The following is a 12,523-nucleotide window of genomic DNA, read 5'->3' on the forward strand; positions in this document are numbered from 1 at the left end:
CCAGCCCTGTGCCTTGTAACATTTTCCCCATTCAGACTAAATCCTTCAGCAGTGTAGCTGATTCACCAGCCCCCTCCGTTTTGGATAACATGCTGGATTATTAGTCCTCTAATAGCAAAATCTGTTTACGACTAGGGAATCCTGGTCGTTCTCCTATAGCTTTGCCATCTCATTTGCTAAGAGAGCAAATTCAGCCGGGTAACAGCCTGATTAACTCGTCCTTAATCAGGCTGACACCCACAAACAGCAGCTTAGAGAAGTGACATATGACAGCAGGGACTCCAGGGACACGGAGTCGCTGATTCAGGCAAAGCGTGCAAGGTGCTAACCATTGGGTTCTTAACAATAATAAAGCACTGGGAAGAGCTGAGCATGCTGATGGGCAATGCGGTATTAACCCAGCTAGTGCCATGGCCTCTCGTCCAGGCAGGTCGGGACGATGCTCAGATGCAAAGCCAGAGCTGGGATGGGGAGCTAAGAGCAGGGCCATCCAGCAAGGATGGGTCACCTCCAGCTGATCAAAAAGCACTGTTTTCAACATGGAGACAAATTTTGGAGACAGCCAACCCCACTCAGCTGCACCCACTGTGCCTCGGGAAGCCAGGAACGAACGGCCTGGCCGCTATTTCAGCTGGTGCTGCTGCCAGAAACAGCTTGACACCACCGCTTTTTCAGTCTGGGATCCAGGGTCACACCTCAGGCTTTGCAAACAATTTCTAAATCGGTGGGTTATACTTTCTGGAAACCTTTTAGGGCCCTCAAAGTGGGAAAGAAAGTGGGAGATGCATTCATTTAAATAAACAAGAACTGAGGCAGTGCAGGGAAGTGCACGCAGCTCTTGCAGAGGGGCAGGGAGCACTGAGCAAGCACTATGTGTACTGGGGACTTACACGCTATGCGGACATACGCCCTGCGGCTCTTCGTGGTGCCCGCAGAACTCCAGGCCACGCACTGGCACCAGTAATCTTCTAAGCCGAAGAGCTCTTCCACCTGCTGCCGGGAGACCTCGATCTGCACCTCCCGCACCAGCATCCCTGGAAGGGGACAGAGGGATGGCATCAGCTCGGTAGGAGCACCTGGGAGGAGGGCAACTAAGGCGGCACCCAGGAGGAGGGCTGCTGGATGCACAGAGCTCGAGGGCTGGAGGCATCTCAGAGGCATCCAGGTTTGGCACCTCTGCAAATCACGGAGACTGTTTCCTCCGGAGGGTGACTTGAAGCCGAAGCCAGGGCAATGACTCACATGAAGCAGTCTTTTTTTTTCCCCCCATCTGGCTAGGCAGGACCAGGACCTCTTGACCATTTCAAGAGGTATCACCCTCTCCCCCACCACCGATGTCCCTGTCCCTGCCCAGACCCCTTCCCACCCACCAGGTTTGAAGGATGCCTCCAAGGCTTCGCTGTGGGGAGAAACCATCTCTGTCAGCTGCCATTTAAATACAAATATAACAAGACAAATAAAAGATCTTAAGGAAATCATCCAACAATGATGGCATTTCATGCCCAATGACCCCAAAAAGGGTTACACGCCTCCAACAACCCCCCAACACCTCCATGAAGTCTGCCAGGACACCCTAGCCATGGCAGGGGCGCGATGACAAAGGTGGCACTGCCACATGCAGGACATGGTCCCCTGGACCGCAGGATGCTGAAGCTCGCCTGAAGCATCAACCCCTCAGGGCGTGCCCATTGCCAAGGGCAGGAGAGACTCAGGGCTTACTTTTCCTTATTTTCAGCAATACCTGCCCTTTTTTTGTAGCTTCTATTTATAAAAAGGCCTCAAGTTCACGGCAATAAAGAGCCACATGCTCCCCAGCTGTAATTTTGTTAGCTCGCTCCCAGTGCTGCGAGGAGCAATTACCGTCTCTCTGCCACCTTCCTGCGGAATAGCTGACAAACACGCACCAAGGAAATACAATTTATTTTGCCACTATTAAGGGAAAGAAAAAAAAAAAAAAAGAAAAGGCATTTGGGCCAAGCACTTTTGGAAAAATCAGGGGTCTCGGAAGGACCCAGGACTGAGATGGCTCAAAACCATCTCGTCTCTCTGGAAAGCCCCAGTGGGGTGGGTTGAGCAGTCCTGGAAAGGTGGGGAGCATCCTGCAAATGCCCCGCTATCTCCGTAACCTCCAAAAGCAAAGCCTATCCAAAACTGTAGGTTGAGCTTACAGCTCACAGGAGTGACTATTTAGAAGGCTTACAGGCATCCAAACACAGCCGCTCTTACCAACCGTCCCTTTTCGTCCGGCTGAATTATCCTCTCTGACTTGGCCTATTTTTGCTTTCTTCCGCATGAAATGTTTTGGATCAGACGCAGTCAGAGCATTACCGAGCCCAGCTCATTCAAGACACGTCATCGTAAAAGTTGCTTTTTTTTTAAAGGTCCCTTCTTCCAAGCTTTTAACCAAGGATACTTAAAAAGTCACGAATGCCTAACTGTTAACCCGTCACTTCGTGGCCAGCTCTCCCCGGTGCCCTTTGCAGGAGCTTTCCCTACGAACGGCAGGCGCTGCAAATGCAGATTTTTTAGCACAGCAAACCATTTTGGTTCCAGCTTGCTTTCTCAGGGTAGCTGCCGGGCAGATATGCCCACACCGGCGGAGTTTTACATGCACGGCATCACCTCTGTACTGAAGGTATTACCGGTTTGTTCACTGATAGCAGCGATATAATCTTTGAAGCCTGGGTGAAGAAGGTGTGCACCGTTTCCTCCCCAAATTGCTGGCACACATTCTGCATCTGCAGACTGGGATCTAAGAGGGAGATGCTGGCCCAAAGCAAATGAGTCCCCCCTACGGGATGAGTCCCCCCCTAAAATAGGGTAAGGTTCTGCTGCACAGATTTTCTGCTCCCTTTCTGCTATGTTTTCTCCAGCCCGTTTTGCTCGAGTTGCATAAGGCAGGTTATTCAGTAAGGGGTATTCACCCAAGAGATGGATCAAGCGGTGGGGACAGAAATATAGTGCTTTTTCCACACTGCACATTGCTAAGCCATGAAACTCCCTGCTACATGATGCTGGGGCAACCCGGAGGAGAAACGAGTCCTAACAGCACTTAGACACATTATCAGGGGAAGAATCCATCCGGGCCTGGACGACACTGCTAAGATATCACCGCTGGACCAGGGAGTCCCTAATCACAGACTGCAGAAAGCCAGGAGGGTAACAGAGCGGGGTCCATCGCTCCATCCTTGTCCTGGTTCAATGCTCTTCCCCTAAGCATCCACCACTGCTGCACGCAGGGTGCATGAACCTTTGCGTTGACCCAGCACAGCCACACGTTATAAATAAATTAATAACCCCTCGATGAAGGCTGCTCCGTCACTAATCAGCACTGACTTTGCCCTAGAGCAGTGAGGGTTTCAAATCTGGCCTCTGTGAGAACTGGGAGGTGAAGATGCACCCCGAAAGAGAGAAACGGTGCTGCCAATGCTCCCAATAGCCTCCAGAGAAGCAAGGGGACAACCTTGCCATGCATTTTTGACCATCCTTCACAAAGAGATGCTCTGGAAGAAAAACACCCCAGGAACAGATGAAACAGCTTTAGGATGAAAGGCTCAAAAAGCCGCAGGGAAAAGAAATGATCCCCCCTTTGCAGAACAGGTTCAGAGACGCACCCATGCAAGGACTGGCTCACGGCTAGCATGAAATGATGCCAAGGAGATGCTGGGGAAGGACAAGGCTGGGGGAAAAATAGGGACAAGCGAAGATTCTGTAAAAGTACTTGTGCTCTTCCAGGCTGACAAAGTCTCTCCTCTAAACCCAGCCTGCCTCTGGGTCCAATGCTGCAGCAGTTCAAAAGGTTGCCTTGGCTTAAAGCCCTCCAGAGATGAGGGATGCCGCAGGCTCAGGGATTGGCAGAGAAAAGATCTTACACGGGAAACATGATCGTTCTCCTCCCCTCCTGATCAGGCCGCAGATACCAGAACTGGTGCACAAAAGATGGGGGCTGAGCTAAGGCATCCCAATTTTAGCAAATCTACTTGATTACATGATATATCAAAATCCCACACCTTGTTCTCATGCCGGGATGTTTCAAAGCACAGGGCAAGCAGCTCTGTGGAGCCCAATCCCATGGAATAAGACACCCCCTAAGATGCCTAAACCACCTTCTTGCCCCCCATTTCAGGCAGCCAGAGGCTGACTTGTCCTCTGACGCAGGGCAGAGCTCATCTGCCATTAAAAGGCATTTCAAATCCTACCTGCAAATGTTCTCATTATCCATTAAATATCTAATCCCTTTGCAAACCTGAGTAAGCTGCCGGCCTTTGCCGCCCCTTGTGGCAAAGACTCCTACGTGTTGATTAGGTATTTTGTAGGAAGGCATTTCCTTTTTTAAATCAGTTTCAAACGTGCTGCCTTTCAAATCCCATTTAACAACCCCAAATTCTGCAAAAGGGTAAGCGTGTAAGCATGCAGGCTGACTTCCCCAAGCTTCTATGGGGTATGGTGACCCATACCATCATCATGTCTTCATCAATGGTCTGGAAAGGGGCAGCTCCTCTACTAAAATTCACTGATGATACGGAAAGAGAGACAAGCTGTGCATGGACCAAGGAGGTGCAAAACATACAAAAGTGACCTCATGAGATTGCAGTCACCTGGGAATGATAAAAATGAATCAAAGAGACCCGTTGGTCTCCCTGGAGAAGAATCATCTCCAGTGTGGATGTGCAAGAGAGAAAAGGGCAGAAGCGCCTGGAAAGGAGAGAGGGAAAGGGCAGGCAGAGGGATGGCAGGGTGGTTTTGCTCACCAGTGACCTCGTCCAGGCTCTCCTTGGTGACGTGGTCATTCTGGTTGACCCACTCCCCATTGCACTTGAAGTAGATCTGGGTGGCGGGGTTGGCGCGGCAGACGAGCTCCACCGGCTTGTTCTTCACGATGTAGGCGTCCTGCGGCTCCAGCAGAAAATGAGGGAGGGTCTCCGCTGGGGCCGAGGGGAAGGAGTCGGGCAGCACGTCGCTGTACTCCAGCCCTGCCAGGAGAGCAAGAAGGTCAGGAGGTGCTGTTAGTCCCATCCCAGCGGGGACATAACTCCTGCCTGCGCCGCTTCATCCCTCCCTCTCCTTCCCAGGACAGCCCCACATGTGGTGGTGTCACCAGCAGCCCCTGCTGAAGATGCTCAGAAAACAAAAGACGGCTGGAGGCTCCCAAAAAAAAAGAAAAGCTGCGGGGTGCATCCTGCTTTTGCCTGGGTACCAGCCTGCCCATCCATACCCTGAGCCCTGGCTAACCCCAAAGCCTGGGTGATCTCACTAGAGGAGACCACCAGGAAAAAAGCAAAACAAACCCAGGACCAGGGATGGTGACAGGGACACAGAGAGGCTCCGGAGGGGCTGCTGTCCCCCATCCCAAGCCTCCCTCCCACAGCCCTGAGGAATGCACAGGCATGCTCCAAGCCTGAGAAGATGCTGTGACTGACGCCAAGGAGCATCTGCAGCATCCAACATAGGAAACCTGTTTCCAACCATTTGGCCCATAAATATCAAACCCAAATATCACAGGACTGATAAAACACACGCACTGGGATGCTACTGCTTAACCTGTTGTTTCTGGGCATCTCGCTAGCAGTCAGGTCACATCACAAGGCTTTTTTTTTTTTTTACACCTAAAAGAGTTATGAGCTTTTCCTCCTCCTCTCTTCCCCCAGTGAGAGCTGTGATTCTCAACTCCAGGCACTGCAGCGTGCAGGAAAACAGTAAATATCCCCAGCCCCGTGATAACATCTCCGGAGCTGGCAAGGAATAAAGGAGCCCACTCCCTTCGTCACCCTTGGCAAGGAGCAGCGCTGCATGGAGAGGATCAGAGAATTCCGAGATTCAAGGAAAAGAAGAAAAAAAATCAGATGCGTCAAGAAAACAAGATGACCAAGCTGCCTCCCGAGCAAAAATCAGTGAGGGAAAAAAACCACACGAGGTCAGTCGTTTAAAATCCATTTAGGAAAATTGACTTTCCATTTCCATTTAACACAGTGCTAAGGGAGAGCGGTAGGACATTTGTCATAATCCATTAACTGCTCTTTTGGAAACAATGAATTAAACTCCGGGCTAATTTCTCTCTCTCTGGCTGGCTCTTCCCCACCTCTCCACAACCGGCCATTTCCCCCCCCATCTCATTTGCAGACCTGTAATTTTCCCAGCACCCCACTTTTTTTTTTTTTTTCTTTTTAAATTTACTATTCAATTTTGCATCCACTGAGTTGTTGTTTTGTTGGTTGTTGGTTTTTTTTGTTTTTTTTTTTAAAACCACTTTAATGCCACAAACCTAAATTCCCTGGCAAAGGGGGCTGGCAGGAGATAATTCAACTGGCAACGGAGGCAGCCAACAAAACTTCACTCATGGGCTCGTGTGAAAACCTGTCTGAAACGATGCTCTCCGCATCCCTGCAGCATGCAGCCTGCAGAGATGGACCCAAGCGTGGCAACCGGGAAAGGGCACAGGTATCATGTGCTGCAGAGCATTCTCCAAAAACCACTGGCGTGATGCCTGGGGGGCTCGCTCGCCACCCGTCCTGGGGCAGGGGTGGCTCCTGGGCTTTGTTTAACAGCTCTAAGGGCAGACTGGTTTAGAAGGCAGGTTTGCTATAAGGAATGTAAACACTCGAAGCCCATTTGTCTCTTGGCAGAGTGGAGCCCCCCCAGCCGCTGCCAGCCCTGCCCAGGGCCAGCGCCAACCTCTCCCAGGCACCACCAAGGGCAGTGGCAGAGATGATAACTACTCCAAGATATACTATCCCCGCCTGTAATGCAGGTATGAAGCTCCCCATTAAGTTTTTCTTCTGCTTTTTTTTTCTTTTCTTTCTTCCTATTTTTTTTGTTTTCTCCCCAAGCCAGGTCTAACACCCCAGGGTGCAGGCAAAGAGTCCTGCAGCGTGCCCAGCACCATGAGGATGACCCAGGAGGACCTGACATCCCCAAAGAAGGTGATTTTCAGAAGGACCTTCCCTTTTGGGGCTTGCCTTTGGCAAAGTGACACCCCGAAGCGCACATGTCCCCTCACCCAAAACCGTGGGCAAGGAGAGGTCCTTCTCCAGCAGCCAACGCCAAAGACACGTCTTCTCCCACCCCACCACCACTCTGGTGATGCTAAATGAGACTTCAGGCCATCTGAGAGGATCTGGGAGCGGGGCAGGGATGAGTCACAGCCCGACAGGGACAAAAATTGCAGATTTGTGACTCACCCGTGATCATCTGCAGCACGATGGGTGATGCTCTGGGCTGCGGTGGGAGCCACCTCAGTCCCCCAGCACAGGGTTCAGGGCTGAAACTCTGCCAGCAGTACTGAAAATCTGCCGACCTCCCCATCGATGGGTCCCATCCAGCCCCCCACCCCGAGAGAGGGTCTGCCCAAATCCATACTGGGTGTCTCAAGCTCAATGCTTCAGGTTTCTTCTCCAAGGGGGCACAGTGAGTTTGGGGATGAGGGTGGTGGGACAAGGTGCTCTCCCCAGCCCCAGCCAGCTCCAGCATCTGCTTTCGGTGGCTACAAAAACCTGCTCAGTTTAAGGTGCGAACCCCCAAAACCCAAACCTTTAAAGCTAGGAGCATCCTGGATGCTGGGAAAGTTTAAATCCTGCAAACTCACAACAGCTGAGAGATCTTTTATGTCTGACCAAGAGAGATCTGGGGCCAAAAAAGCAGCTCTAACAGGAGATGGGGAAAAAGATGATGGTTTTTTTGTGGCAGACTCGTAACTGGGGCTGTGCTGCAGACCCCCAACCCCACAGCTCCTCCAGGCTCCTGCCTGCTCACAGTTGGGAGCAAAGCAAAGGGGAGGGTGATTTCTCCATCCAGAAACCAGCCAAAAAAAAGCATTTGCAGCTGGGCAGGGCGTTTGGCTCCAGCACGATATGGCCGCTGGTATTTAAACGCGCTGGGGAAGAATTAAGGCAGAGGAACAACGGGGACTTTGGATGAAAAAAGGGAGGAGAACCATGCTGAGCACATTTATCATAAGCCATCAACCCAGCCTTTCATCCCCGCTCCCGACACCCGGCCACCTGCTGCATGGGAAAACTCTCGCTCTGCTAACACTCATGGCGGGGGGGGGGGGGGGCAAAAAATCCACATACAGTCGGTGGGGGGGAAAGCACGCCCGCTCATGCCATGAGGATGAACGAGCGCTGCCCCTGGCTGCCCTGACTATCCAGCAGCAACTGCAAAATAAAAAAAAAAAAAAAAAAAGCACCTTCCCGATGGTGCAACACCATCACCTCCATGCGGTCCCTCCTGCATAGGACAAGGAGGCAAATAGCTCCAGCACAGCCAGGACAAGGTGCTGTCGGTGCCAGGATTAAAAGAGCAGAGGATGGAGAGGCTGGGGAAAGATTTTGGTCTGCTCCAGCGTAATAAGAACATCAATAAATGGCCCTGTAAAGGTGGGAGAGGGTATCCTCTGCTAGGACAACCTTCCCCTGCAATGGTCTTGCATAATATTATTATTATTATATTATGGTTGTGTTATATATGTAAGAAACCTTGCAAGAAGCAGGTCTCTGGCTTCTCCAGGTTGGACAGCCAACGTCACGTTGGGGGTATGTACTAGGACATCAGACAGTTTTAATACCAGTGAAGACCTTGTCGGCAGGAGGGTTGGCACGGGTGCTTGCAAGGAGCTGGCCATAAGCATCACCCTTGGGAACAGGTGCTTTAACCCACATGTGCACGGAGGCCACTGCTGCTTTGCCCAATGCTGCTCTGATCCCACCTGAGGTGACAATTTGGCCCATTGACCACAGGAGCAGCACATGCAAAAGAGACACTTTTGCATGCAAAGCCAGGGAAGGAGCCCTGCACAGCCGGGATTTCCAGTACTGCAATCAGACAAGCAATATAACTCCCAGCAGTGACAAACTAATAAATATTTGAGAGTGCACTACACTGACTGTAATCATCATCTCCCTGGCAGACGTCTACAGGGGGTTCCCATCTGCCGGCTTCCCTCCTTCCCGTTGGAGGTGGGTGCCTGCTTCCCAGCTCCCTTTTGGGGCTTTTTTTGGAAGTCCCAGGCTGTCGCCATCCCACAGTCTCACGCTACACGGGGCATGCAGTCGTGTGCTGCAGCGCAACGTGCTATGGGATGGGCTGGAGCACTGACTTCAGTACTATATCTGTATTTGGGGGAGGAGAAGGAAAGAGGGGGCAGCTCTGGGCTCAACCCATGGGACTAAACCCTGAAACCCCGAGGATGAGCGTGGTAGGAGCAGCGAGACAGAAAAGGGAGGAGGGGAACAGGCACCGATGACTTCTTTCCTCTCCAGTCTCCTCTCCCCATCCCTCATCGCACATTTTAATCTGATGAGGTTGAGCTGGATTATCCGCAGCATCTGTTCCCTGCGGGGTGACTTGCAGATGTTCGCAGCCAGCGTTTGCAACTTGGTTGAAGACTGATGACCCCAACCAACCAACACAACCAGCCTGCACAGGGAGCAGTACTGGAGTCGGGGTCGAGCATTAACCCCCCTCCATCACCCCAAACACACAGCACAAGGGATGACAAGCTCAGAACGCAATTCCCCTCAGCAGCAACAGCCGAGCAAACCTCCGCAGGAAAGCGTTAAAATCCTCTCTCCTGCAATTGTTATCCCTCCAAATATTTGGAAGATTACAGGAGCATTAGTAGCAGCGAAGCCCGGTGCCCATCACCCACGGCCACGCATCCCTCCCCGCAGCACCAGGCAGGCAGGAACGCGATGTAAGGATTAAGCCGGGATGCCTGGGTTTCTCAGTGTTTCTCCAGCTATCTCAGTGGTGGTGGGTGCTTAACCCCTTCTGCCTCCATCTCGCCCCATTCATGCCTGTCTTGGGACAAGCGCTATCTCATGCAAAGGCCTGAGAGGCAATGGTTAAACCCATTCCCGCCTGTTGGGTGGGTAGAAATCCTCCTGTAGAAATGAAAAAAAATATGACAGCTTATCTGCAGCTGTGGAGGACAAGAGCTGCCTGCCTTCCCAACACCACCAGCTCCAGGGATGCTCTGGCCATGGCTCGAGGTGTCTGAAAGGCTGGAGTGGGGCTCTCCCCACAGCCCAAATCCCCTCCTATCGCCTCCAGGGGAAGCATATGAACAGACTCATTTAGGGATTAGTGCCTGTTGCCATTTAAGCTCCAGCAAACTGTGGTGACAGAGCCACGGCATGGCTCACTCCCATGCCAGGATGCCCACCAGACCTAGAACATCCCCACTGCATGCCCTGGAGGGACACAAAGGCATCCCCACCTGAGAGAGGGTCATCACATGGGATGCAGTCCTCATCCCACCACATTTTAGTCCATCCCAGAGCTCATGGGGGAGCCAGCATCACCAGTCCAGGGCTGCCCTGTTCCCAAGGGCTTCCCATCGCAGAGTGCCCTCCTGGGATAATTTCAGGTCCAGCAGTAAAACATAGCTGAGCTTTACCTCCTGAAAGCACCCTGAGCATCCTCTCTCCCCAAAGCATCATCCCCTCTTCCCTCAGCGTCCCCTTCTCCGCCCTGCTCTGCTCCTCATCACACAAATTCAGCCTCCCACACACTAGTGCAGTCTCCCAACACAAAGCCCCATCACCAAGGAGGTGCCAGCAGCTCATGACATCTTCAAAGACAAAGTCTCCATGAGGCAGAGCAGTGCCTTGCAAAGCCATGGCCCAAACCCCCTTCTCTGGGGATGCATCTGATGCCCCAAAATAAAGGGTGTCACTGAGGATGGGTTTGGAAGATCTGAAGCCACATGCACTGAGTGAAGCTTCCTCCCCAGCTCCCTCTCCTTGCACAGAGCCCGCAAAATTTCATGCCTTCAAAACGCTCTGATTTGTTTAAAGCGGGTTGAGATGCGAGCTGGGAAGCACTGATGAAAATGAGATGCAGGGGATGTAACAGGCCCTCAGCACCGCCATCCCGAGGGCTGCTGTCCCCTCCGAGTGCTTGCTTACAGCTTGCTGATGTAACCCCCCAGCCTCATTAACTCAGCACAGTGCTCATTAATATCTCACTCTGCGGGAGCACTAAGAGGACGGGATGAGATGGACCCGAGCTGCCCACAGACCCAGCCTCAGGAGGCCAAAAACTGAGCACGGGGAAGCTGGGGAGGACAGGGAAAGGAGAAACAGCAATACCCAGCATCTCATCTCCAGTCTGGAGCAAGGTTGGGTTTCGAGGTCAAAAAGCCACGGGAATGTCCGGTCATTGATGTGCTTATAGGGTGCCCATCCCCATGGATGCCCATCCCCGTGGACGCCTGACACCTCCCCCAAGCACATGTAATGGTAACTCAGCAAAGGCTGGACCACAAAAACACAGCACTCAATGCGTTGCCGTGTTCGACACTCACTACCAGTGATGTGCTGGGGTCCACAGAAGGTGTTGCTCTACCTCAGGGTCGTGCATTTATAGGGTCTTCCTCTCTGCCCCCACAAAAAGCGGAGCCCAGCCCTCCCACTCCCACCAGCCGGGAAAACACCTGCAAGCCTGGTCACATGGGCTGAGTTTGGGGAACCCCCCCCTACATGGAGCAGCAGGACTCAGGGGCAGCACGGACAGACTGACACGTTGCCCCACGGCACCGCAGGCTGCAAACCCCCTTGAGCCCCTCTATGCAACACAACAGAGCCTCTCTATTCTCACCAATCTTTTATTAATAAAACTAAATTTGGAAAGAACCACTTAACCGTTTTCCCAAAGCATCTCTGTCTGACAAACCAGCTCACTTTCCTCCATCAATTGCCCTTTCCCGGGTGTTTTACAGTCCCTTTGCATCCCTTCCTGCCAAATGTGGCATCATCCCCTGAGGTAAATCCAGCCATGAGCGAGCCTCGTCCCTCCATCCCATCACCTCCAGCTCCTCCTGGAGCCCACCCAGGCTGGGGACACCAGGGACAGACAGACACTAGGACACCATTTCGCAGTGGCATCCCAGACAGGTTAGCAGATCCCCCCCCGCCCAGCGGCAGGCAAATGTTATAATTAGAAAGCATTCCTCCCCAGCACGGGTAATGAGGGGGTGCGCCCAGCCAGCCCTAATTACACCCTTGGAAGAAAATAAGCAGATTCCTCTCCCAGCCAAATGAAAAGCCTTTAGCCGGCCTCCCTCGCTGAGCACCTTTATTAAACCAGGACTGGACGAGGAGGGGGAAAAAAAATGCAGAATGCAAAGTCTGTGCTGAGAAAAGGGTGGGAAGAAGGAGCTGGGCAGCACCACAGGTGTTTTTGCATGCAACAGCCTTATCGATCAAAAACCATTTCACCTGACCAAAAAAAAAAAATCATCTCTTTAGCTAAATCCCCAGGTCAGGCTTTTGCAAAGCAGCCCGAGAGGAAAACTAAAAGCTGGGTGCTCTTGCATGGGGCATCCCGCCAGAGCATCCCTGAGCATCCCACGAGAGCATCCTTGCATCACCGCAAGCCACGGTGGCTAAGAGGGTCTGACCCAAACCCCGACCACCGCCATCCCTGGAGGAGAAACACCCAGGCTCTGCCAGCAACTTCCCTTGCTGGGAGTTCGGAGGAGAGAGATTTATCTTGTTGATTATGCATTACACTGGAGTATTTA

The 12,523-nt window shown here is 52.3% G+C and overlaps 1 protein-coding gene across 1 annotated transcript in view; it reads right to left on the bottom strand.

Annotated features, from left to right (window-relative positions):
- The window catches only part of UNC5B (unc-5 netrin receptor B), a gene marked incomplete at its 5' end in the record, with an annotated part of 54,553 nt that overhangs the window by 10,900 nt on the left and 31,130 nt on the right, over positions 1-12,523 (bottom strand). The window contains 2 exons of the mRNA XM_082308515.1: positions 891-1,034; positions 4,752-4,973. Of these exons, the coding sequence (XP_082164641.1) occupies positions 891-1,034; positions 4,752-4,973 (366 nt within the window). The remainder of the gene's footprint in view (positions 1-890; positions 1,035-4,751; positions 4,974-12,523) is intronic.

Source organism: Platalea leucorodia (assembly GCF_965183815.1).
Source record: "Platalea leucorodia genome assembly, chromosome: 4".
NCBI lineage: Eukaryota > Metazoa > Chordata > Aves > Pelecaniformes > Threskiornithidae > Platalea > Platalea leucorodia.